The sequence below is a fragment of the Scardinius erythrophthalmus genome, assembly GCF_964197995.2.
Source record: "Scardinius erythrophthalmus genome assembly, chromosome: 10".
NCBI classification, from domain to species: Eukaryota; Metazoa; Chordata; class Actinopteri; order Cypriniformes; family Leuciscidae; genus Scardinius; species Scardinius erythrophthalmus.
In genome coordinates this window covers 1,594,220-1,621,618 of record NC_138230.1, presented here as the reverse complement: position 1 = coordinate 1,621,618, position 27,399 = coordinate 1,594,220, and the positions used below count along the sequence as shown (strand labels likewise).

At 38.8% G+C, this 27,399-nt stretch overlaps 1 protein-coding gene across 1 annotated transcript; it reads left to right on the top strand.

Moving 5' to 3' along the window:
• Positions 1–1,730: 1,730 nt before the first annotated feature.
• LOC308697101 (uncharacterized protein) lies at positions 1,731–16,942 on the top strand. The gene is made up of 9 exons (XM_081376197.1): positions 1,731–1,887; positions 2,001–2,096; positions 8,549–9,445; positions 9,739–9,800; positions 13,388–13,453; positions 13,748–13,826; positions 14,706–14,758; positions 15,404–15,460; positions 15,742–16,942. The coding sequence occupies exons 1-9, from the start codon at positions 1,885–1,887 to the stop codon at positions 16,910–16,912; spliced, it is 2,484 nt and encodes an 827-aa protein (XP_081232323.1). The 5' UTR covers positions 1,731–1,884; the 3' UTR covers positions 16,913–16,942.
• The last annotated feature ends 10,457 nt before the right edge of the window (positions 16,943–27,399 follow it).

Genomic DNA, 27,399 nt, shown 5'->3' with positions numbered 1-27,399 from the left:
GTCTGACTGATCGTTTACAGACACAGCCTTCGAAGACCCTCCTTCAGCTCGAGCTTCTGCTGTCAAATCTGCACTGATTTTAACAATGAAACGTGAGAATAACTTTGATATTGCTAGTAATATTTCAACTGGACTGAAGCAGGTTTACTTGATTATCATCATTTATTATAAAAATCCGGGCCAGCCTAAACCAGTCTCTTATATCAGCAGGTTATGACAATGTAAACCACAGATTATTTCCATCATCATCATCATCATCATCAGTCAAATATGTCCTGAAGAACTGGAGTTTGTCAGTAGGGTTTATCAGAGTATACAGGAGTACAGTATTACTGCAGTAAACGCCCATCACAGGAGTGTTAATGTGTGTGTTTCTCATGTCTGATGATGGGTTTCTGTTTCCTATAAAGGAGAGATGTGCTGCTCCTGAGGAAAATAAAATAAATCCCACAAATTCTTTTCATCATCATCACTGCAACATGTTTATAAAAATGGGAGTGTCACGTAAGAGTTTCATTATATAGGAAACAGAAACACACTTTATACCTGCGGCGTCTTGAGAAACACAGTAAACCTGATTTAGATTTATGCAAGAAATGTTTATTAGTTAATCAGTGATTCAGCAAACGAGACGGAGGAACAGTTTATCTGCTGTTATGTGAGATTACATGTTAGCTGCTTCACAACATGTTTTTACATTTTTAAAATAAATGTAGAGAAATTATTATTTTAAAGACAGACCCAGTATAGTTTCTTCATATTTCCTAGTTATCAGATTATATTTTTATTGATGATCTGATTTGCTGCTTAAATATTTAAGGCTTTGAACTGGACAAACATTCATCAGTTTGTGTTTTTAAGAATGTGATCAAGTGGATAAACATGAATCTGATTCATAATCCTCAGATTTGACCTAGAACTTGATCATATTTATGTCTTTTGATCTATTATAATTCTCAACTTGGGCAATGTTGTATATTATGGCATAAATATAAATAATTTGCTGATCACTTTTCAACAAATTAGACGTTGTTGAACCCTTTTCTTTGACTGGCATCAGAGTTGGTGTAGGAGTGTTGTGTGTAAGTTTCACTTTAGAGGAAACAGAAACTCTAGAGAAACACAAGAACACAAATACAGAAACAGAAAGAGAAACTGTTCATTTATTAGCATGTAAGATGACGTATTAATAACATCATTGGATGTTATGAACCGGTTTAGTTTGGACCCAGAGAACAGGGAACGTTCCCTCAAAGATATGAACTAACATTCTTACAGTAACATCTGGTCTTTAATAATGTTCTCAAAACACTAGCACCAAAACATTATTTATACATCGATCATGGAGCGTTTCTTTTCTAACACGTTTTAGTTAAATGTTTAAAAAAACTGGAGAAAACATTCAGACATAACATTTTCATAACTTCATGGGAACATTAGAAAAACGTGATTAGAACATATTTTTGTCAGCCGAGGAAATGTCATGGGTTTGTGTCCAGAAGAAAGTGAACTGGTTGAATGAGTTTGATTTCAGACACTTGAGTAATTTGATCTCTCACTCTTGGCATTGTTCAGATCCTGAAAGCATTAAGATGAACATTGTTATGAATCATGATTTGCATCGTCATAACCTCAAAGGGTTGGGCCTTATCAGACTATAAATGAGAAGTCATTTAACAGCTTTTCACTTTGCATGATACATCAAACCACTTGCTTTAGGAAAAGTGAATTTTATTACAAAAAGGTCCCGGGGCAGGAGTTAATCTGGCATACAGGTCTATCGGCGGAGTGACTGAACTGTAGGCCGACATACAGAGTCTCTCCATCTGAGAGAAAGTAGTGTCTTGGTGGCTCCTGCCCCGGGAACTGCTAAAAAAAAATTATATGGTAAGTTATATGATCTGATTGAGTTAGTTTGGATTACAGTGCTTGATGTTTAAACTGCATACTTACGGTTTTCTGCTAATTTATCCTTTTCTAATTCCTCATTTCCATTATAGATGAATAAACAACCGACTATGAATGACGATTCTACTATAGAAATGGACTTTGCGGTTCCATCAGTTGAGAGAAACTGTGACTCTTTCCTGAGAGCGGTGAGTTACATCTCTCTGAATTACTCTTGCTAGTGTACATGCACCACTTCTGTTTCAATCGGACTGAATTCATTGATGAATCTGAATGTAGTGTTTACATGAACACTAAACATGTATGCGTTTATATTTCACAAGCTTCAAATCAGAATAGATATTTTGACATGCAGACTTAATATTTATCCATTTCTGGTCATAATTTTGAGATAATGAGCGTATGAGCCGTTGTGCCGCTGCTGATATTGATCACGCAGTAAAACTGCCCAAAGCCAGTCGTGTGTGTGTGTGTGTGTGCGTCTGAAGCAGTGCTGGAGGGCCGTCGTCCTGCTACACTCCACACACACAGAAGAGGAGGATTATAGGAGGACAAGACACTCGTTTATACCACACTTTATTCAACAGGAGAACAGCTCGTTCAGCGTGTCATTATGCTATTTCAGCGTCATCGCACATGCGCAGTCCTTTCAGTTTCGGTTTTCAATCCGATCAAGTGTTTACATGTTCTCTTGACTGGATTAAAAAAGGAATAAACCACTCCTTTTAATCCGATCGAAATTTCATTGGGATTGAGCTCAGTCGGATCGATTAAGGCGTTTACATGAAGGCTTTTCAGTCCGATTGAGCCGTCAATGCGATTACTAACGGATTATGTGGTTGCATGTAAACATAGCCAGTGTAGAATAGAATCAAAGTCCAAATTGCCTTTTACTTCACTGCAAAAAATTATGATGACTTAATATCTTCAGTCATTTTGCTTCTCCAGTAAATTAAGAATGTTTAGATATTTGTGCTGGAAAACAAACCTAAACTAAACTAAACACAAGTTTAATTCTAAAGTCCTACAGAAGATAGTAAGATATCAGTTTCTTATACAAATAGTGGCTAATAAAGAAACATAACAGGAATTTGAGAGAGTAAGTGTTCATAAGTGACCCTCAGCTTTATTTTCTCAGCTTGTTCACTTGCTATTGGCCACCTCCATCAGCCAATCAGTGTTGCCATGGTTTTATTTTTATTGTCCTGCATGATTAGTCAGATAAGATTTACAGCTCAGCAGAGCTCGGCTCAATAAAGCCTGTGCTGAACTGAGTGCTCACGGTTTTCTGGTTTCATATTAAACTGTATTAGAGAGTCAGCATTACAGTGAATAAAATCTGCAATTACGTAATAAAAAAGCACAGTATATCCACATGTGACCGAAGACCGGACCCAGACAGTAAGAAGAGATTTTTGCGTTTTTTTTAATTAAGGTTTATTCAAATGGTAGAATTTAAAAGGTAGAAAGTTTAAAAGTGTGTTTTTTAACCATTTAGCCAAATGATTAAATTAATGGAATCAGCTAAGGGTGAATCACAACAACCAGGAGACATGAACCCTATTACCTCATCATCCAGCCCCGTCTGAAAACAGGCTTTGAGAGTAGTGTTGCTCAAACCCACCAGGTCGGAAAACTCTAAAAACTCCTCCACATATCATTCCCGAGGACAACCATCCCGACGGAGGGAAAATCTTCAGCCATTTTCTGGAGCTCGTTCCATTGTTTGTTGGTTCTGTCTTCTGTCACAGTATGTGGCTGATAACAAAGAGCATGACGAAGGAGATACTCAAAATAGTCTTTAATTGTAAATTTCACTAAGGAAATATACAGGAGATAACTTGAAGAACTGAATAACTTACACTAACACAGTGGTTCTCAAAGTGCTGTACACTGGCTCCCTCTAGTGGTACGCTGAGGAATCGCTGAATGTTCAACAGACATTTAAATTCACATAAGTACAAAAAAAAAAAAAAAAAAACATTTAGAATTTGTAAAATACACACTGATGTCTATGGCAGCGGCAATAATAATAATTTCCATTATAATTAGACAACACGTTTTATTCATATCAGATGTACATTGTGTAAGTAACTTAAAAGTTAACTCTATTCTTCACCCAGTTCACTCACCGGCCACTTACTTTCATGCATTTCGGGAGAAGTGGATGAATTCATGTGTTGTAAATCCAACAGATCCGACTCTCTGAACAGCAGCACAACATGACGGCGCATATAGCTCAACTAACGCGATCGTTGTAAAGGTGTTTAAACAACAAAACACGTCCACTTGCACATATTTGACAATCGGAATATCTGATATTTCATGCCATAGCTAACAAATATGTGAATATTTTGAATAAAATAGGAATCAGTCATTCAGCGCTATTGTGGCTGCGGTGTCACGTGACGAGCAATGATGCATCACCACGGAAACAATAAAGTGATCACTTTAAATAACGGTCGCCTAAAAACTTAGAGGGGTCAAACTTAGAGCCAAATATTTTCTGAGGTGGAACTTGGTGTAAAAAGTTTGAGAACCACTGCTCTAACACATATGAGACAGGAACATGAACTAAACAAAACAGGGAGTACTTATACTAGAACTAAACGAGGAACCTAACGAGTTAATTAACAAGGGCCAGGTGAATAAGATGAACCGAAGAAACGTGAAAACAGGGTCAACTGAAAACAAGCAAACAGAAGGTGAACACAATAAATACAAAGATAGAACAGACTCTGACACTTTTGATTTTAACAGTGTAGGGGAGAGTGGGGTAAAGTGAGACATTTTTTACATTTGTTCCCCTCTAAGCGAGCTAAAATGATATATCAGTCAAATTTACACATTTCCCATTAATTCAGGATGTTTCCTAGCAATGGAAATTATTAGAATGTATTCAGGACGAAGGGCAGTGAAAATATGATTGTTTTTAAAAAAGTGGTCTTGTGTCTCACTTTACCCCAGCTTAGGGGTAAACTGAGACAGACCAGAGAAATCAACGGGGTAAAGTGAACCAGCTGGGGGTAAACTGATCCGCTTACTTTTTCCACTCTGAAACTTCCACAACAACACATGTTGTAAAAGTAAGAATCTTGACAGCTAGCTTGGCAACCACACATTCCAGAACTAATGTCGGACTAGTAACAGAATCATGGGGATTGGTCAATTAAGCAAATTTTTTTGATGACCCACCGGTGCGCATCTAAGTGAAGGTGCAACGCCCTTGGCGTGATAAGGGTGAATGGCACGCTGGAGGAAATTCCTCCTAAAAAAAAAAGAACTATGTCCAAAATATTGTGACACATTTGGAAGGTCAATGCATTTAGACCTGGCCTGTCCTGGGCCAGATTCGGATTTGTCCGCCACCGCTGGAGCTCTGTCTGGAGCAAAGTCGGTCCTAAAACAGACCTTTAGGTCTTTGTGGAGGAGGGACAATGCTCCACTTGGACAAGGAACACGGACCAGAGAACCGTGGTGGTCAGATCGGGTGGGGAAACCGCCAGAGGAGCGCACCCTCTCCTTCGGGCCGTTAAGTCGGGGTGCCCGGTCGATTGGAGCTTCGGATGTGCCTGGGAACGGTCCCTGCCCGCTCAAGTGGGAGCTTGCTCCTCCCTGATTTGCGCATCGATACGAGACCTCGGGAGACTCAGATAGCCTGTCTGAAACGGATGTCTGCAAAGGCGTGGGGGGGGTTAGTTGGGGCCCCCCTGGCACGCCTTAAGAGCCGAACTTCGCCCTGCGCCTCCTCCCACTTTGAAAGTACCCTTCCCAGCCTAGATCCAGATGCCTCCCGCAGATGGTTCCTCACGCACCCTATGAGTGGCCGTGTCGTCTCGAGCCCAGGCCCGAGTGGAGGGAGACCCTTGTGTAGGGAGCCTGCGCATCGCGGTTCACCATCCGGGGCTTCTCGGTTGATCCCGAACCGTCCGGGGCTTCTCGGTTGATCCATAGGTAAAACGTATGCTTGTCGAATGGTCGGCCTTGGTAAACGGCGAAGCGACTCCAGGGGCTTGAGACACCCCTGGAGAAAAAGGAAGGTCCTCCTCCGAAAACAAAAACGGACAGTGTCTGTGAGGTTGCAGATGGACGAGATTCCCATGCTGACTTTACTCCCTAGCAGGCTACCAGGGAAAGTGCGGAGCTCTTGTCGGAGCGACCTCGGTCCTAAAACGAACCTTGGGGGTTTTGTCGAGAAGAGGACAAATGCTCCATTAGGACAAGGTTAGAGGGAGAAGGTGCTCCACCTCTTTGCCTCAGCTACTGCACCCCAGGCTACTGATTTTGCTTCCCCCTTCTCTTTTTGATGGCTTTTCTACAATGTTTATGACATTAAAAATAAAACATGTCATGTAATATTACGTTAAAATATGTTTAAGACTAAACTTAACTTGGTCCTCATGTCTCACTTTACCCCAAAGCATTTGTCTCACTTTACCCCACCGCCACATTTTAGAAAAAAACGATCTCTCTTAGCAATTCAGGCTTATCTTCAGCTAGCATCATCACATGGTTTTATATGTTGGTAGTTGATCAACATGTATGATATAAGTTTTTCTACCTGAATCAATTTGCTTTGGCACAACAGTTGATTAAGTTGACAGCAAGAAAATTTACTTTTACATGCAAAAAAAATATTTTTGTGAAAAAAACATGCTTACTACAGCACCATGAGGTCCTCTCCTTCATGGCCAAAGGGTAAATGAGAGGGGCTTGAAAACATAATGTTCAAATGACCAAAATTGTGTTCCATTGCCTAGATACAGGGGGTGTCTCACATTACCCGATGTCTCACATTACCCCGTTCTCCCCTATTAGTATGATGTAGAATTATTGTTCATTCTTAATTCAACTAAAGAAGTTACCTAATGTTAAAGGGATAGTTCACTCACCCTGAAGCCAGCCTAGGTGCACATGACATTCTTCTTTCAGGCGAATACATTTTTTATATAAAAAAAATGTCCTGGATCTTCCAAGCTTGATAATGGCAGTGAATGGGTATATTTTTCCGGAAGTCCATCAAAGTGCATCCATCCATGATAAAAGTGCATCTATCCATCATAAAAGTGCATCTGTCCATCATAAAAGTGCATCCATCAATGATAAAAGTGCTCCACAGGCTCTGGTGGGTTAATAAAGACCTTCTGAAGTGTAGCGATGCGTTCGTGTAAGAAAAATATTCATATTTAAAACTTTATCGACTAAAATAACTAGCTTTCGGCAGACGGCCTACAAAAGTCGGCTCCTCCCACATTTCTCTTTAAAAAATTGTAGTTTTAGACTGCTAATTCGTGACTGGAGTTTTGTTTTGCTCTATCCTCTGCGCTTCCGCCTTCGTCATTACGTCATGCGGCGGGTCAAGTGTTACTCTTTGGCCGTAAATCGATGCGTACGGCCGTCTGCTGGAAGCTAGTTATTTTAGCCGATAAAGTTTTAAATATGGATATTTTTCTTACACGAACACATCGCTTCACTTCAGAAGGCCTTACTTAACCCCTCATAGTCGTGTAGAGCACTTTTATCATGGATGGATGTACGTTGATGGACTTCCAAAAAAATATACCCATTCACTCCCATTATCAAGCTTGGAATAGCCAGGACATTTTTTTTTATATAACTGCGATTGTATTCGTCTGAAAGAAGAATGTCATATACACCTAGGATGACTTGAGGGTGAGTAAATCATGGGTTAATTTTCATTTTTGGGTGAACTATCTCTTTAACTAATAAAACATTATTGTAAAGTGTTACCAACATTATTTATACATTGTTCATGGAACACTTTTTTTCTGACAGCAAAGGTGCCAAGCTTCAGAGGGCAGACCCCTCCGGGGGAGACGGTTTCTACCTCACAATACAGTGCTCACCTCCCCTCGTGCCCTCAGGGGGCCGTTCTGCCAACCCCACCACCTTGTGTGCTTCGGGTGCAGCGGTTCCCAGCGAGCACATGTCCCAATGTTCCTGTCGCTCCCTCCACGGAGGGCTCTAGAGTAGTCAGGTCTGTTGTTCCCAGCCGGTTCGCTGCTTCAGGGCACTGCACTTGCTGCTCAATCTATACCAGAGGCCAGTCACGAGAGACTGGTAGCCTTTGTAGTTTTTTTAGCAGAGTGGATACTACTGCCAAATATATCTCGATGGGTCCTTTCGAGACAGTCGAAAAGGGCTACACCATTCAGTTCAGGTCTCGCCCGACCCGGTTCAGTTGGGTCCTACCCTCAGTGGTGGGCCCCAAGCAGGGTCTGGTCATGGAAGGCCCTGCTGGCCAAGGGGGCCATAGAACATGTCCCGGGTTATACAGCCGGTACTTTATTGTTTAAAACAAGGATGAGGGGATTGCGTCCGATTCTAGATTCTAAACTTATTCTGAAGCAAATCGTGTCACAAATCAGGTCCGAGGACTGGTTTGTCGAGATAGATCTAAAGGATGCATACTTCCATATATCCATCCTTCCACAACCCAGGAAGTTTCTGAGGTTCGCTTTCGGGGGCTGTCGTAGATTTTTCCCTAAACCTTATTTATAAAACCTTATTGTAAAGTGTTACCAACATTATTTATACATTGTTCATGGAACACTTTTTTTCTGAAACATTTTTGTTGAATATTCATTTAATGTTTTTTAAATGTTAAAATGTTTTTCAGGTGCCAGACGTTCAGGTAGCAGACATTCAGGTGCCAGACGTTCAGGTGCCAGATGTTCTGATGCCAGACGTTCAGGTGCCAGATGTTCTGATGCCAGACATTCAGATGCCAGACATTCAGGTGCCAGACGTTCAGGTGCCAGACGTTCAGGTGCCAGACGTTCAGGTGGCAGACGTTCAGGTGCCAGACGTTCAGCCAGACGTTCAGATGCCAGACGTTCAGGTGCCAGACGTTCAGCCAGACGTTCAGCCAGACGTTCAGGTGCCAGACGTTCAGATGCCAGACGTTCAGATGCCAGACGTTCAGGTGCCAGACGTTCAGATGCCAGACGTTCAGGTGCCAGACGTTCAGCCAGACGTTCAGGTGCCAGACGTTCAGATGCCAGACGTTCAGGTGCCAGACGTTCAGATGCCAGACGTTCAGGTGCCAGACGTTCAGATGCCAGACGTTCAGATGCCAGACGTTCAGGTGCCAGACGTTCAGATGCCAGACGTTCAGGTGCCAGACGTTCAGGTGCCAGACGTTCAGGTGTCAGAAGTTCAGATGCCAGACGTTCAGGTGCCAGACATCCAGGTGCCAGACATCCAGGTGCCAGACATTCAGGTGCCAGACATTCAGGTGCCAGACGTTCAGGTGCCAGACGTTCAGGTGCCAGACGTTCAGGTGCCAGACGTTCAGGTGTCAGAAGTTCAGATACCAGACGTTCAGATGCCAGACGTTCAGGTGCCAGACATCCAGGTGCCAGACGTTCAGCCAGACATTCAGGTGCCAGACGTTCAGATGCCAGACGTTCAGGTGCCAGACGTTCTGGTGCCAGACTTGAATGATGATTTAACTATAGGAATGAACTTTGCGGTTCCATCAGTTGAGAGAAACCATGATTCTTTACTAAGAGTGGTAAGTTACAACTTTGATCTCTCTGAATTACTCTTGCTCTCATTGTAGAATCAAAGTCCAAATTACCTTTTGCTTCACTGCAAAACATTATGACTTCATATCCTCAGTCATTTTGCAATAACCAACCAAGAAGCAAAAAAACGATAATGAATTTACAATCTGTTCAGATATTGAGTTGGCTCTTACAGTACTGTTATACATTTAAATGTTTAAATAACTTTCTATTGTTTGAGGATAACATTAAGGTTGAAATCATGCTAACAATTGGCTCTGATTCCTCTTTTCCATTATAGCTAATAAGTAAGAGAGATGAGATGAGAAGAAAGAGAGAAAGAAAGCGCTTAAAGGCCAGAAGGTAAAAAAAACAAAACATATGTTTTGATTACTGTAACATCTATGTTCTGTTTTAGTTTCGTTTTCTCTCTGTTTTCCCTGTTCCCGTTTGTTTGTTCTTATTAGTTTCACCACAAAAAACACACACAAAAAAATCATAATAATGGCAAATGAACAGCATTTCAGGAAGTGTGTTCATCCCTACCCACGTTATATCACGGGTGGGCATAAATATGTTACTGTATGCTGTTTGTTTGGGTGCTCAGTCAGTCAGCTCTTGTGGGGGCTGAGTGGGGCACTCTTTAAGGAGGGCCTCGGGTCCCGCTTCTGCCAAGGCAGAGTAGTGGCTCAAGTCGTGGGGTTAGAGCTGAGCCCTGCCCTTTCTCTGCCCTCACCTGCCAGGTCCAGTGTTTCTGTGGTTATTTCTGCCCTGAGTGAAGCACCGGTACTGCAATTATCCAGTTCTGAGGAGCTGGATGTTGTTAGTATTGAGACAGGAGACACTGAAGACTCGCCACTTTAGACTCCCGTATATGAGGAGCTTGTGGAGGTTGTCACTCGCGCCGTAGCCAAATTAAACATCGAGTGGCTTGCCGAGAAATAGGAGCTTCGTCAGAAAAACAGTTAGTCGAACGCTTTCTGCCATTACGTGCACAACCTCCACGTCGGAGCTTGCCATTATTTGCTGCTCGCAGACGAAGTCCTCAAAGGGCAAAACGGATCTGAGGGCCGTTATTGCTTCCAAGAGGGCTTCGTCAAATTAAAAGTCCTGACAGCAAAGGTGCCAAGCTTCAGAGGGCAGACCCCTCCGGGGGAGACGTTTTCCACCTCACAATACAGTGCTCACCTCCCCTCGTGCCCTCAGGGGGCCGTTCTGCCAACCCCACCACCTTGTGTGCTTCGGGTGCAGCGGTTCCCAGCGAGCACATGTCCCAATGTTCCTGTCGCTCCCTCCACGGAGGGCTCTAGAGTAGTCAGGTCTGTTGTTCCCTGCCGGTTCGCTGCTTCAGGGCACTGCACTTGCTGCTCAATCTATACCAGAGGCCAGTCACGAGAGACTGGTAGCCTTAGTAGTTTTTTTAGCAGAGTGGATACTACTGCCAAATATATCTCGATGGGTCCTTTCGAGACAGTCGAAAAGGGCTACACCATTCAGTTCAGGTCTCGCCCGACACGGTTCAGTTGGGTCCTACCCTCAGTGGTGGGCCCCAAGCAGGGTCTGGTCATGGAAGGCCCTGCTGGCCAAGGGGGCCATAGAACATGTCCCGGGTTACACAGCCGGTACATTATTGTTTAAAAAAAGGATGGGGGGTTGCGTCCGATTCTAGATCTATGCCAACTAGAATGCTCTGTAGTGAAGCTCAAATTCAAGAAACTTATTCTGAAGCAGTCACAAATCAGGTCCGAGGACTGGTTTGTCGAGATAGATCTAAAGAATGCATACTTCCATATATCCATCCTTCCACAACCCAGGAAGTTTCTGAGGTTCGCTTTCAGGGTCTGCCGTAGATTTTTCCCTAAACCTAACTATTTGGGGGTCTCCAATAGACACCCAATTGATCTCACCTGGGGCATCTCCAAATCAAAATCAACACCCAATACCTTTATACTCTAGTTCTGACATCTTCAGTCGACAAGTGGCCGAGTTTTCTTACCCTAACTAAATTGCTTCCCAACTAACTTACTTCCTGCACAGGAATAATCGGCAAACAGACATCAGCAAATGTCCTTTAAATGCTTTAATCACGGCCGGAAGAGTTCCCGAGCAGTTCTCAGGGAATCTCTCCCAAGGAGAATCAAGGCCGGAGGATCTCAGACAAATTCCATTGAGAATCCCACCAGCTAAAAGAATACAACAGTTTTAATAGAATAAGGAGGTATGGCAAACATGTCATGCTGCATTACATAATTTCCCCACAATTTGATTGGTTTTCATAGACAAACCCTTCTCTTACCAGGTAAAGCAAACTTTGTTTTAATGATTACTTCATTGTTAATCACAAGGTTCAAATTTAGTCATATGTCTAGTTTCAATTCCCATATTTGTTATTTTTACACTCACACAACCAAAGTCAAACGGGTATGGCAACACAACATACAACATTCAAAAACACAGGACAGAACGTTTTAGTACATTGTGTTTCAAAGTGTTATCATGTTAGGCCTGAAAAAGGAAGTAAGGTTAGATGTTAGAGACATGGTTAGTTTAATATACAATTTACTATTTTATCTATTAAAAATCCACCACAGGGTGAAGCGTACCAATATCGTGTTCTTCCTTTCGGCCTAGCTTTATCATCCCGCACTTTCACGGAGTGTGTGGATGCATCTCTGGCTCCTCTGCGACTCCACGGCATCCGCATACTAAATTACATAGACAATTGATTGATTCTAGCTCAACTGGAGCATCTGGTGGATCAACATTGAGATTGGGGTTGAGGTTGAATGCCCAAAAGAATGTGCTTTCTCCAGCTCAGAGGACCACTTTAAGGGCTACAATACAGGCACGTCTGTCTCTTGCTCGTATCGCTTAGATTCTCTCAGCCGATGGCAGCTGAGTCCAACGTGATTCCTTTTGGCCTGCTGTACATGAGACCTTTGCAGTGGTGGCTCAAGCCAAGGGGTTTTTCCCGAGGGGAAATCCCTTCCATATGATCAAGGTCACGTGGCAATGCTTTTATACCTTAGTCACATGGAAAAATCATTGGTATCTTTCCCAATGACCTGTGTTGGGGGCTCCTTGATGTCAAGTCACGCTAATGACGAATGCATCCCTCACGGACTGGGGCCAATCATGAGTGATCGCTTGAATCTGGAGATTCGACCCAGGAGGGACCTTCTTCCTCAGACGAAGGGATCGATCCTTCACCCCCATCCAGAGTTATGGAAACTGTGTGCTTGGCCTCTGAGGGGGCCCTGCTCATTAGATCAGGTCTCTCAACTGAGCTTGTTTTGAAAGCCTTTCCTTGGCTCCCTTCAAGCCTATTGAAGAGGTTTCTGAGAAGTTTCTCACTCTAAAAACAATTTTTTTCCTCAATATTTTGTATCTCAAAAGAATTGGAGACTTACAAGTAATCATGGTTCCCTGAAAAGGTAACGAGGCGCTGCTTCGCCCTGCCATACTCCTTCATGCCCGTGATCGACATGCTTCAGTCTATCAGAAGCTAACACCGTTTGGTTTAGGTGTGCTTTATAGTTTTCTGGTTGATGGCGTCTCCCGCATATGATGTTCCGTCTCGCCATTGGACTGATTTCATACGTGCGTCACGACGCAATCACACAGAGGCGTTCACACAGCATTTCAATGCAGCGCCTCATTCCCTTTTCAGGGATCCATGGTTTCATACATAACCAAGACGTTTTCTTGGTAACTCTTTAGTTAATTCTGTTCAGCTGTGCCTGTTTAACCCCATTCAGTCTGTGTATTCTGTATATACTCCCGGTTTTGTTCAGTTCTTAGTCTGTTCTCGTTTATGGTAGCCTGGTTATTTTGCTTCTCCTAAAGAACTTTTGGATCTATTATTAAAGACTGTTTGATTATCTACTCCAGTCGTTGTGTGTTTATTACAACAGCTACCTGTGACCATTTGTTTTCTTCCAAACCACTAGATGGTTTAAAATAGGGCTTGTGGAGTCTGATGAAATCATCAGCGACAACACACAGTTAATTCTGAGGTAAGTTGATCTAATATTTAATGTTGTAGAATAGATTGATGTAGTTGATGAGAATGAATAAAATCTGCAAATGTGTTTTGAGAACAATGTTTTCTGTATGATTTTTGTTTTTCTCTAGGCAAATTTTTCATTAACTGTAGAAAAAGTAAAAATATTAATTCTGTAAATCACACAACATGGGAGTGGGAAAAAGCACATTTTCCTTACAATGAGGCTTTAGCCCCACAGAAGATAGAATGATTGTGTTCTTCATTGCTTCATATATATTTACAATCATTCATGTGGTTTTACCAGGGCCATCATGGTGTTTCCTGGGGCCATCAGCCATCGATCGGGTCGTCGGCGGAGAAAACGGACAGTGCTTCCATCTGAGGTGGGCTTCTGGTCCGAGTCATTTACTCTTTGTCACATGACAGCTGCACATGTACAGAAATAAGAGCTGATTCGTTCACCTCTCCTTGTCACATGACCGCTTCATAGGCTCTGATGCTGCGTTAAACACAATGTTATAATCACCTCCAGGGCCCAGAAAGCACCTCAGACCCCAGAGGGTTAAGTGGAAAACACAAACTCTTCAATGTGTAGTTTGTGTGTCAGAACTCATCTTTGGTCTCCAGCATGATTTGAACTAGAACATGATAATATTTGTGTCTTTTGCTCCATTGCGATTCCTTAACTCCTTAACTATATATTATGGTATAAATATTTCGTGCAAATCATTTGCGGATCACTTTTTTACCAAATTAAACCTTGTTGAACTATTTTTTCTTGACATCATGACACGTGAGTTCAGAGAACATTCAAAAGTGAAGTTCCCGTAATACTTCCAAAAATTCTAAAATAGAGAAAACATTCCCTTAATATTTTCCTCTATCAATCACATAACCCAGAGAAAAACGGTTTTTAAAACATTTAGAAAACATTCAGAAATAACATTTTCATAACTTGATGGGAACGTTATAAAAACGTTCTAAGAACATATATTGTTAGCTGGTGAAAAGTCATGGGTTTGCATTCAGAAGAAAGTGAACTGGGTGAAGCACTGACAGATGCTGATCAGGGTTGTGAAATCAAACTCGAGTATGTGTATGTGAATTTGATCCTTCTTGATTTTATCTTGGTTGCTCCAGCCCCTGGCACTGCTAAAATAAAAATAAAAATATGCTGTGGCTCTGATTGAGTTAGTTTGGATTACAGTGCTTATGATTTCTGCTAATTTCCCTTTTTTTCTGACTCCTGGTTTGCGTTATAGAGTTCTTCACCAGAAGACTCTCGTGTCATACCGAGCTCTGACCAGATTCCTCTGTAAGTACATTAAACTGACGTTCACTGCTTTACATGCTGCTTCATCATGTGCTTGATGCTACTATTATGTTTTAAAGCAGTGAGTCTTAAGCTTTTTTGTGAATGCGACTCACTTTTGAGGGGAAAATGAATGCAGAGCCTGTGTCAGGATGTTAGTTATTTTACTGGATCAGCAACACAGATACTGTGGATGAGTGACTTTAGCATAATTATTTGGAGAAATATACGGACTGCAGATAAATGCCATTATCTGTATACATTTTACAGCTGTATAGTTTTAAAAATAATGTATGATTATTGTATTTATCAATGTGACTAATATAGGGATGGTGAGTATCCATGGATGTTTAGAAATAATAGTAATAAATAAAATCAAAAGTATTGACTTACTATGTCTGATAGGACATTACAAATCCTTAAAACTGATTTCTTCTGAATCATCTTTTATTTTTTTTCTTATTTATTTAATATGATTTATATTCAGTTGAATTTTAAATATAATGCTCTTGCATTATCCTGAAGATAATATGATTACAAATATTCAAATTGAAAGAAAGAGTCAACGATTAACAGTGTGTATTAAAATGTAAATCTTTCCATGGAGATGAACAAAAAATGTATGTTTTATTCCTTTACTTTTTCCAGAATATACTCCAAAGATCCACCTGATTTTCCAACATACCAACTAATTATAACTAATGGGTAAGTTAACATATAGACATATTTTGTTAGTGTATAAAAGTATGTAAAACAGTGTTTTTTTACGGGCAAATTTCTTCACATTCGTTCGTCTACCTAATTCCATAAACAGGTCAGATGATAAAGTCTTAGACCCATGAGACTCTAGTCTTTATCATAATTAAGTAATATATAATATCAAAGTGGAAGGGAAAATTTTAAGAGCATGATTAAATGTAACATCTACATTAACATTCTGCTATTTGTTATATTGTTCATCATTTTGTTCTTCTTTTTTTAAATAGATCTATTTCCAGAACTCAGTCGTATGAGAAGATGGAGGATGGAGATTTTATCATGAAAATTATTGGTTCAGACATCATTTATAGAGACTTCTGTAACAGAAAAAAATCCTTGAAATATTTATGTCAAATTCCGAATATTATGAAGAAATACAAATATTTTTATCTAGAAGCAAACAATAGTCATATTTTTAATGAATGTTTCAATGATTTTGATGAAAAAGCAAAAGAAGCAAAGAAATTAAAGAAACAATTTGCTTTTGTATTATTTAGAAAAAAAGATGGATCATTGGACAAGAGTAGAACTGAAGTTCATTACCTCTCAGATGGAGAGCATACTGAAGATAAAATATTCAAACTACTTCTAGAAATCTATTATGAAAGTAACTGTGATTATTCAGAAGTTTATATCTACTCTACAAATAGCCCATGTTTAGCAAGACACAACCATGTGCCCTGCATGATCCAGGCTTTTTTCATAGCATATATATTACATGAGAAGCATGGCATAAAAACAGTTATTGGATATCTTAAACCCTGGGGCCTAAGTGGCTCGTGTGAGAAAAACGTGCCTTCTTATTCTATTAAAGATTGTATTTCTACTTCTGGAATAATTAGAACTTCTTCGCAAAAAACAAACGATGATACAGAAGATGAGGGATTAAATGAATTATTAATCCGACTTTACAGACAAATTATTTCAGAAGATCAGAGGTTTTTAATGAAAGGTACTAAATCCAAACCCAAACGCAGTCTTGAGCAATTTTGTTCACAAATACCCAATTCTGAAATTAAGAAACAATTTATTGAAATTGAACAAAATTTGTTCAAAACGTCAGATTTATTCAAAACTTTTGATGGTTTTCATAAATATAGTTTAGAAAAATGTAAGAAATGTACCAAAGAAATATCTGATCTTTTAATTGATGATTGTGCAAATATTATTGAAGAAATCTGCAGTTATCTGAAAGAAGTTTTCAATCCTTGGTGGGATAAAAAAGTGGAAGACGCATCCAGCAGGTTCTTGACAGAGCAACTCGTAGGCAACCTTCTAAAAAATTCTTTGCATCTTTCTCTTTTGGAAATAAAACAAATTGAAAAAAAACTGGGAAGATTTTTTTTTGACATTGGCTATATAATGGAAAATGAGAATGTGTGTAATCTGTTGTTGTAAACAATTAAATAAATGTTTAAATTTGGCTCTATTTTTTGTCATTTTGCAGTATTCCTTTTATTTACTGTATGATGGCTCTTTTGGGAGAATAAGTGTTCATGTCTTAAGCATAATTTTGTCCCTCAGCTTTATTTTCAGACACTTGCTATTGGTCTCCCTCCATCAGCCAATCAGTGTTTCATGGGTTTATTGTTATTGTCCTGCATGATTAGTCAGATAATATTTACAGCTCAGCAGAGCTCGGCTCAATAAAGCCTGTGCTGAACTAAGTGCTCATGGTTTTGCGTCAGTGCTTTTATCCAAATAGTTTGCATTTCTGAAAATATGACTAAAGAGAATTCAAACCAAGTACATCATGCATATTATACGGTATTAGGGAGTCTGCGTTACAGTGAATAAAGTTTGCAATTACGTAAAAAAAGTACAGTATATCCACACGTGTAACCGAAGACCGGACCCAGAGACAGATTTGTGTGGCGAATTGGAGATTAGTGTTTTAGCAATTGTGAAAAACTGTAATAAAGCACATGACGAAGAACTCAAACAAGAATAGTCTTCAGTAATAACAGAATACACAAGAAGCAACACAACCACATAAACTGAACTGACAGGGAACAATGAACTGAAAGAGCGGAGGGCTTAAACACACGGGGAGAGTAATCAACATGAAAGAGAACAGGTGTGTAAATCAGGAGCTGTGGAAACTAATAAGCACGGGGAACTCAGGTGATCCAGAACAGGGGAAACACACCCAGACAGACACAGAACTACACTTTTACACCAAACAGTCCATTTTCTGCTGCTGTCACCATTATATTCTGTTTAGTTCATGGACTTTTTGTTACGTCAGAAACGAGGATACAATTTGCAAGTGCAAAAACTCTTTATTGATAGTCAATAATGATGATAATGATGATGACGACGAAATCCGGGTGATGCAGGCTGTGGCGCAGGGACTTTGATGGTCAGACACGGAGTGATGGATGAAGTGCAGCGTGCTCTGATGAGTGAAGACGTGATCCAGACATGAAACGTAATCCAACAAGACGTGAAACAGGAACACAGGAACTCCAGACGGGACACGAGGCACAGGAACATGATCAGACAACACAGAGACTTCATGCAACGATCTGACAAAGGAGATGAGAAAGCGGTGAGCATTTATAGGAGATGAGATGAGTGGCAGCTGGTGATGATGAGTGATTGCAGCTGGCTACTGATCAACAGTAACGATCCGGACACACCCACTCACACACTCACACACATGTAAACAACAAGGCACGAGACTAGAGAGAGACATTGGATCTATGAACCGTGACACTTTTAGTTTGCATTTCTTCAGTTCCTGTTTTCCGTGTGTTATCCGTTACTATGGTCACATCATTATGAGTTCATCTAGATCAGCTACCCTTCACTATCCCGTTTGTGCTTGCCTTATAAGTTGTACCCGTTCCTTCTTGTCCGATCACCGTTATGTGTAGTTGTGTTTGCCATTGCCTGTCTGAGGTATGGAGATTAAACTTTGAGTTTTCTGAACTGGATCTGTCTGTCTTCGTCTTCCCGCCTGAAACACGTGACAGCCGCAAACCACAGTTAGTTAAATACAAACATTTTCTACAAACACTAACTCACACTACACTCATTCAATTTTAATGCTCACTGTTAGTGATTAATCACACTAACCTGAACCAAAACACACATGAGTCTCGAGAATCATCCCATAATTTCATCTGTGTCTCTGTTAAACAGATATAAAGACAATCATTCTGCTTTCTGCAAATATAGATATGTAAATGTAAGCGTGTTGATTTGTGTGATGATGCTGACGTGGAGCTGTGAAGTGTTCCCAGATCCAGGAACACTGGATTCCTCATGACTCGAGCTCTGCCTGTACTTCAGATCCGCCAGCAGAGGGCAGTGATGATCTCACACTCAGCGCTGAGGAGTCTGGGAAATAAACCAGTGACTCCTATACTCATTATTACTGACCACTGCTCTCACCTGTCATGAGGTGTTGTTTCCATGACGACCAAAGCATTGCCATTATAACCATCACAGGATATAATTAACCGATAATCTTACATCAAACATAGTAACTAAGTGTCGTTTTACAGTGATATAAAACCACTGATGTGTTTGCTGTGAGAGTATATAGGCCTCATATGCAGAGCCGGATTAACGCAAAGGCAAACTAGGCACGTGCCTAGGGCCCGATTGGCGGGATGGGGCCCAGACAGAGGGACAAAAAAAAAAAAAAAAAAAGTACAAATGTCCTATCTACAATTTATTTCAATATTTATTAATTCACTATAAATAGTGACGATGTTTATCTTAACCATAGACTGTTACATTACTGCAGTTAAACCAATTAATGTGTGCCGGCTTCTGAAAGTATGTGTAACGAACGCATCCATCAGATGCTGCGAGGCTAAAGCCTAATAAGCACACAAAGAAGCACAGCTCATAATGCAGGTGTGAGAGTTGTCGTCATCTATTTTGGAGTGATTGCAATGTATTCTAAATATAAACTTGTACTGTAGATCAGCGTCATTTCTGGAAAAATCATTCACCGCTTTATTACGAGTTTAAAAGAGCGCGAGCGTCATTAACGTGCCCAGACGCGACGCTTTGAATTTGCGCGTACAATGAATAACATCGCGTCGGGAGCTGACTAGTAAAAAAGCTACAAAATTAAAAGACAAGACGTCTGTATTCTAAGTTAAAAAGCCAACACACTACAACATTTTGAAATGTTTCAAATAGTCTAAAGGATCTCATATATATGGGTCTATCTTCTAAATTCTGCTGATGATTAGATTCCTGACATTACGCCAATAATTTCACTTTATATATTTTTTTTCTGCTCAGTAGCGATCGTGTCTTTCTCTTCCACTTGATTTGTGTATAGCATATTTAAGGTAGCAATGCAATATAAAAGCACTTATGCTCATCTACTGAAGTGGGATTCTGGAACTGTGAATAAATTGAATAAAACAGCAAAATAACAACAACAACAATAACATCTTCATTAAACAAAAAAGAGATTACCGTAGATAAAGTTTGATTAATATGTACAGTACCGGTAAAAGTCTGGACCCATTACTATTTTTAATGTTTTTGAAAGAAGTTTATTATTATGCTCTACAAGCCTGCATTTATTTGATCAAAAATACAGAAAAAAATATATATGTGTTAAATATATAAAAAGTGATAGTGAAGACTTTTTTAAAACAACTCTTTAATAATCAAAAATCCTGAAAAAAAGTATCACAGGTTATAAAATAAATATTAAGCACCATTTCTAACATTTGATAATAAATCAGAATGATCACGTGGCACTAAATTCAGCTTTGCATCACAGAAATATAAAGTATAGTAAAATAGAAAACCATTATTTTAAATTTTAATAATATTTCACTTTATTATTTTTCTGTTTTTTTGATCAAATAAATCCAGGCTTGATGAGCATAAGAGACTTCTTTCAAAAACATTAAAAATAGTAATGTGTCCAAACTTATGTACTGTGTAAGTAAAAATATACTGCTTTTAAAATTAAATGTTGTATAAATAAAAAGGTTAGGAATCATATTTGTTTCAAGTGTTTTTTTATTGGGGGTGGGGGGCCTCCAACATGAATTTTGCCTAGGGCCTCCTAATGTCTAGAACCGGCTCTGCTCATATGTTTTTATTTTGATTTTATATTTTCAAACTTTTATTGGAAATTTGGTTCTCAGATGAGTTTTTTTCCTGTAAAGCGGCATAACTTTCTCTGATCATCTCTGGCAGTAAAAGCCCATCACAGGAGTGTTAATGTGTGTGTTTGTCACGTCAGATGTGTTTCTGTTTCCTATAAAGTGACACCCTGATTCTCCTAAACATATTTGACTGATGATGTACAGAATGTGCTGAGAATCAGGTTTGGTCGGATACGATGAAAACACAAACTCTTCTGTGTGGATAATAGATGACGGTGTCTGATTCTTCTTCAGTGTTGAGTCGGTTCAGATCTGTGAGTTCAGTCATGTGTTCCTCAGTAAATCATCTCTACAGACGTCTCTCTGCTCAGAGTCAGTCACACTGGAACAGATCCTCCAAACACCTTTGCTACATATTAGCACCTCACAGATATAACCTGAAGTAAACATATTAGTGCATGTGTTACTAAGCTGTTGTTACCTAAAACTACAATATCTTTCTGAGATTGTATGATGTAATAATATTTAATCTGACTATAATGGCTAGAATAACCAGCCCTATGTATCACAGTCCTGTACCTCGAGCTCCTCAAACTCACTGCAGAATGACTCTTAACCCTATAAAGCTGCTGTATTATACTCCATATGTGATCAACACTTCACTGATAAACCTGTCAATCTCCTCCAGTCCGTCTGTGTCTGACTGATCATTTACACTCTTTTATCAAGTCAAAGTCAAATCTGCTGTCAAATCACTGATTTTATCAAGTAAATGTGAGAATAACTTTGATATTGTTAGTGATATTTCAGCTGGACTGAAGCAGCTTTACTTGATTATCATCATCATCATTTATTATAAAAAGCAGGTTTTGCTGTAGCCGTTTGTCTATAATAACTGTTGTATTGGAGTTTATTTATTACAAGTTATGTATTTGTTTATTATTTTTATTATTTAGTATGTGCATATTTATAATTGTATTTATGTACTTTAGTTGATTATCGTGCACCTGTGGGGTTAGGAATGTATACGTCACCGCGGGTGGGCGGAATAGCCCAATAGCTAAATAGCTAATCGTTGTTCCCTGAATCCACAGCCAACATCGAAAGGCTGACAGGGTTATTATTTCATCTCAATCATCATTGCATTATATGTTTTAAAACTACAGAGCTTTGACCATGAAACTAAGCATTTAAATATCATTTTACTAAGACAGTATTGACATTTATATGCATTTTATGTCAGTATCTGCTGTTCTGTTATAAAGATCTCAATGATTTCCATTACAAGCATCAGAAACTCATATAAACATCATCATCTGCATATTTTTGCTCAGTTTGAGTCTCTGATTTAAATTGAACTTTTTTTCCTCCATATTCTCTCTATATCAGACTATATGAGCCATAAAAGCCTGAAGCATTCAAATATAATACAAAACATAAAACATTTTAGTCTAAATAAAGTGTTCCATTCAAAAAAAGATTTGTCTGACTATTATATCATTAGTCAGGGTTAAAATATTAAAAGGATTGAACAAGTTTAATCCCTAAACCAGTGTCTTATATCAGCAGGTGATGACCATCTAGACCACAGATTATTTTCATCATCATTATCAGTCATCATTATCAGTCAAATATATTCAGAAGAATTAGAGTTTGACTATAGAGTATATCAGAGAGATGTCCTGTCCCAGAGGTAAATAAATTCTTTCAATCATCATCATTCAAAGATGTTTATGAAAATGTGTGTGTCACGTAAGAGTTTCACTGTATAGAAAACGCCTCAGGTTACGGATGTAACCCCGGTTCCCTGCAGAAGATTATACATACTTTTGAGGAATATTGCTGGGCAACCTGTTTGGAACTCGCTTGGCACGTTTAGAACATGTAGAACAGCTGAGGGGGTTTAACTCCACATCGAGTCTAACAACGCCCTTTAGCTGCTCTACACTCACTGTAAATCACGGCTTCAAGGGGCGTATTGCACACTCCTAGGGCGTCAAAAAATAGCCTTAATCTGATGCATAAGGCAAACCGTTGAAATCAATTCCTTGTTCGTCAATATAGTGACGCCTAGGAGTACCTTTGACGTCTTCTCTGTGACGCGGAAGGCACTTCACCATGCTTCAGTTTTTGACGCCCTGGCCTGCGGCGTCTGGAGAAACACAATAAACCTGTTTAGATTTATGCAAGAAATGTTTATTTGTTAATCAGTGATTCAGCAAACGATAGGGAGGAACAGTTTATCTGTTGTTGTGTGAGATTACATGTTAGAAGCTTCACAACATGTTTTTACACTTTTTAATTAAATACAGAGAAAGGAATAATTTTAAAGAGAGATCCAGTATTATTTCTTCATATTTACTAGTTGACACTTTTTATTGATGATCTGATTTGCTGCTAAAGTTTTTAAGGACTTGAACTGGACAAACATACATCAGTTTGTGTTATTAAGAATGTGTTCAAGTGGATAAACATGAGCCTGATCCATAATCCTCAGATTTGAACTAGAACATGATCATATTTGTGCCTTTTGCTCAATTATGATCCTCAACTCGGAGTGTGTTGCATTATGGTATAAATAATTTTCTGATCACTTTCCAACAGATTAGACCATGTTGAACTATTTTCTTTGACTGACATCATCACTGTATAATGTAATAAGTTGACTTTACTTAGAAAAAGAGAGGAAACTGATTACTTTAACATTTCTAAGTAAAGTAGTGTATTCATTTTTAGTAATTAATTAGTAAAGAAAACTGGTCCCACTTTACATTAAGTGGCATTACATTAAGTATGATGTACTTACATTGAAAAATATGTACAATGTACTTATTGTGTTCATGTTGTATTGTTGATCAAGTACTGTTAACTCAAAATCATTAGTTGTGTTAACTTATTATTAGAGTTCACATTACTAGGACAATCTTAGGCAAAACATTACTTATTACTGATCAATGTTCTTCAGGCATTATAATGCTAATTACAATTTCAGCAAACAATGCCTTTCTGGCACATTCGACACGTTTCATTAATGTAACAATATGCATTACAACAAATCATGACTGATGAATAAAAGAATACTGACAGTCTTTTGACAAGAAACTGAATAGCTGACGCTGTAAAAATCAATGTTTGCTTAATTTTGACTCTTAGAAAAACATATTTAACAGAAATAAGTAAAACAGTGAAAAAAAAGTGTTAACTTTAGGTTGACTGGTGACATTTCAACACTTTATTTAAAAAGAAGGTTGCCTTTAGTGCACCAACAAGCTTTAAGGGTTAGTTCACACATTAATGTAAATTCTTTCATCATTTACTCTCCCTCATGATCTTCCAAACCCATGAGACTTTGGTTAGACTTTGAAACACAAAATTAAGATTTTTTTTAATGAAATCTAGGAGATTTCTGTCCCTCCATTAAAAGTCCAGGTAAACAAAACTTAAAAGGTCCAAAACGGTTGAACATGTAGAACTGCGCGTGACCATTCGACAATTTCACAATACTCATTTTTTTTAAATTGAATCTATTAGGTTTAATAACTTTCTGTGCTAAAAAGTTGTCGTTACTTAGTTAAACTCCGTAAGGTCAACAAACTTATTCAAAATAAGTTCTAATCACTAAATTGTATTAGTAAGATCATCATACATTTTACAGAGTTGGTGTAGGAGTGTTGTGTAAGGTTCACTTTAGAGGAAACAGAAACACTCAGTACACACTGTATCTGTGGCCTCTTGAGAAACACAAGAACACAAATACAGAAACAGAGAAACTGCTCATTTATTAGCATGTAAGATGACATATTAATAGCATCATTGGATTTTATGAACCGTTTTAGTTTGGATCCAGAGAACAGGGAACGTTCCCTCAAAGTTATGAACAGTCTTACAGTAACATCTGGTCTTTAATAATGTTCTCAAAACACTAGCACAAAAACATTATTTATACAGTTTCTTTTCTAACACGTTTTAGTTGGACGTTCGTCTGATGTTTTTTAAATGTTACTTCTTGTATCAGAACGTTCAGAGAACATTCAAGATTAATGTTCCATAATGATTGAAGAATGATACGATGAAATGTTTCCTTAACGTTCACATAACCAAGAGAAGTTTTGTTAGCTGAGGAAAGTTGAGGGTTTGCGTTGGTGAAAACTTTTTCTTCGTCGAAGCAAGAAACCAGGAGACGTTGGGGATCACGTTCAAACAAAGTTATTCTTTATTGAGGACTTCGCGTTGACGCGGCTGCAGTTCTTCCCAAATCAGTCTGGCTAACATACTTCACATGGTTTCTTTATAGGTCTGTCAGTGGGCTGTCCTTAAAGGTGCTAAACATACACACAGCCTTAGAGGTAACCACTAAATCTAATCATCTAAAGACAATAGAGGCAATTGCCCCCAACTGAGACAATGGTACCCCCCCCAAATGGTATACACAACAAATGGTCACGAGACCTTAGACTAGGTAACATTCACACCCAGTCCAATTCTTAGTTGGAAGATCAAAGACTAACAAAACCCCTGACAATTACAATGTTTAGACAGCTGACTTAAAGCTGACTTCTGATCAGTAAATTGATGCCATCATGTTCACCTTGAATGCCCAATACAGTGTAATTCACCTTAGTTTTTCATGTGATGTTATGTAAGGAAGTAAGATCAGCAGATCTTAAACATATTCTTAAATTTGGATCCTTCAGCGTCCAGAAGAAAGTGTTTCAGGCTGAATAAGTTTGAATAAAGCAGATGCTGTTCAGGGTTATGAAATCAGACATTTATGTAATGTGATCTTTCTCGCTCTTAGCAGCGTACGTGACGGCACAGGTTAATCGAGATGAACAACATTATTATTCGCATCATCATGACCTCAAAGGGTTGGGCTTATCAGACTATAAATGAGCAGTCATTTATGAGCTTTTCCTTTTACATTTTGTATGTACATTGTACATTTTAGAAACCTAAAGATTAGTCACAGCAAATGGATCAAATCTATTTTTGCTTACAATATATCTTTTGTTAAAATTTGTGAATTAGTGGTAATCTTGCATTCAGTTCAATTGGCTGTGACTAATCTGAAGGGAAAGTAATGCCTCGGCGGCTCCTGCCCCGGGAGCTGCTAAAAAAAAATGAGGGGTAAGTTATTCTGATCTGATTGAGTTAGTTTGGACTACAGTGCGTTTGATTTGTTCCTCATTAATCTTTTTCTGACTCCTGGTGTCCATTACAGAGGTCTTCACCAGAAGACTCTCAGCTGATTCTACCGAAACATCTCTCTCTGTAAGTATTTAAACTGATGTTCACGTTCACTGCTTCAGACGCTGCTTCATCATGTGCTGATGTTATTATTATGCTTTAAAGCAGTGAGTCTTTTTCTTCTTTTGCAAATGTGATCTCATTTTAAGAGGAATATTAATGGCTGTGTGTAATAATTACATGTATGTTGCCTTTAAAAGAGTTATACTGGATCGGTAACACGGAGACAGGGCTCGACAGTGAAGCTCGTCTGCTTTAGGGAAGTGAAGAGAATTATACTTAGCCTGATTAAACGGCACTAACAAAACATAACTAAGGAAGCATTGAAATGCGAGAATGATACTGATTTTATTACATTCAGTGTAAATGGCTATTGATAATGGATAATGTGTTATTAACAAGGTCGTGCTCGATAAGACTTGCGTAGCCTATCTGTGTGTGAGAGACTCTCGTGAAGAAATCAAAACTAATGAGTGCAGTTTTTATATTTATGATTTATGACTTATGGTTTAGTTGAGCAACATCACACGACCAAGAGTGCAATAGGCAAGACGAATTATAGAAGTTTAAGTTTACTGTGAAGCAAACGTACACGTTTTTTACACAAAATATAAATTCTACAAAATAATTTGCTCTAGAAAATTGCTATAAAATCTAAGCCATATGTCTAACCAAGTTGTTCCAAATGTGAAGTTTATACTGCAAAAAAAAAAAAAAAAAAAAAAAAAAAAAAAAAGGCACAAAGTCACTTTTCTGTTGAATGACCTGCCGAACTCAACTTGAGTCTTTAGAAACGACTAAAGCATCTTTTTAGTCAACACTTGACCCATTACTACTACTACTTCTATCTATTTCTTTCTATTTATTAAAAGAAGAGCTTGGTACATGTACTGTGCTAGGGTTGGCTAGCTAGACGATGGGACTCATCAGCACTATAGTATTCCCTGTTGGTGGTTTCACTGCTTCTAATGAAATGTTTAGTGAACCTAAGAAATGTGTTTTAAAGTGTAAGCCACATTATTCACTGTGCAATAATCAAACATGCGTATAAAAACATTTAAAATTGTATTTGTTAATCAGTGATTCAGCAATCGATACAGAGGAACAGTTTATCTATTGTTGTGTGAGACGTTTTTAAATGTTTCTACTTACTGCTTTTCTTCAGGTGGAAGACTTTCAGGTTCCAGCTGTAAATGATTTCACTATAATAATGAATGATTCTACTTCTTTAGTAAAAGATGATGATTCTTTAGTTACAACTTTGATCTCTGTGAATTAATCTTTCATTGTAGAATCAAAGTCCAAATTAACTTTTGCTTCACTGCAAGACATTAAGACGTAATATCTTCAGTCCTTTTGCTTCTCCAGTAAATTTATCTTGATTTAAGAACGTTTAGATATTTGTGCTGGAAAACAAGAAGAACATCAGACATCTAAACATTAATAACTGCAAACTAATCTAAACATAATATTAATACTAAAGTGCAACAGGAGATAGTAAGATATCAGTTTCTTATTCCTATCTGAACTGATCTCAACCTGTAT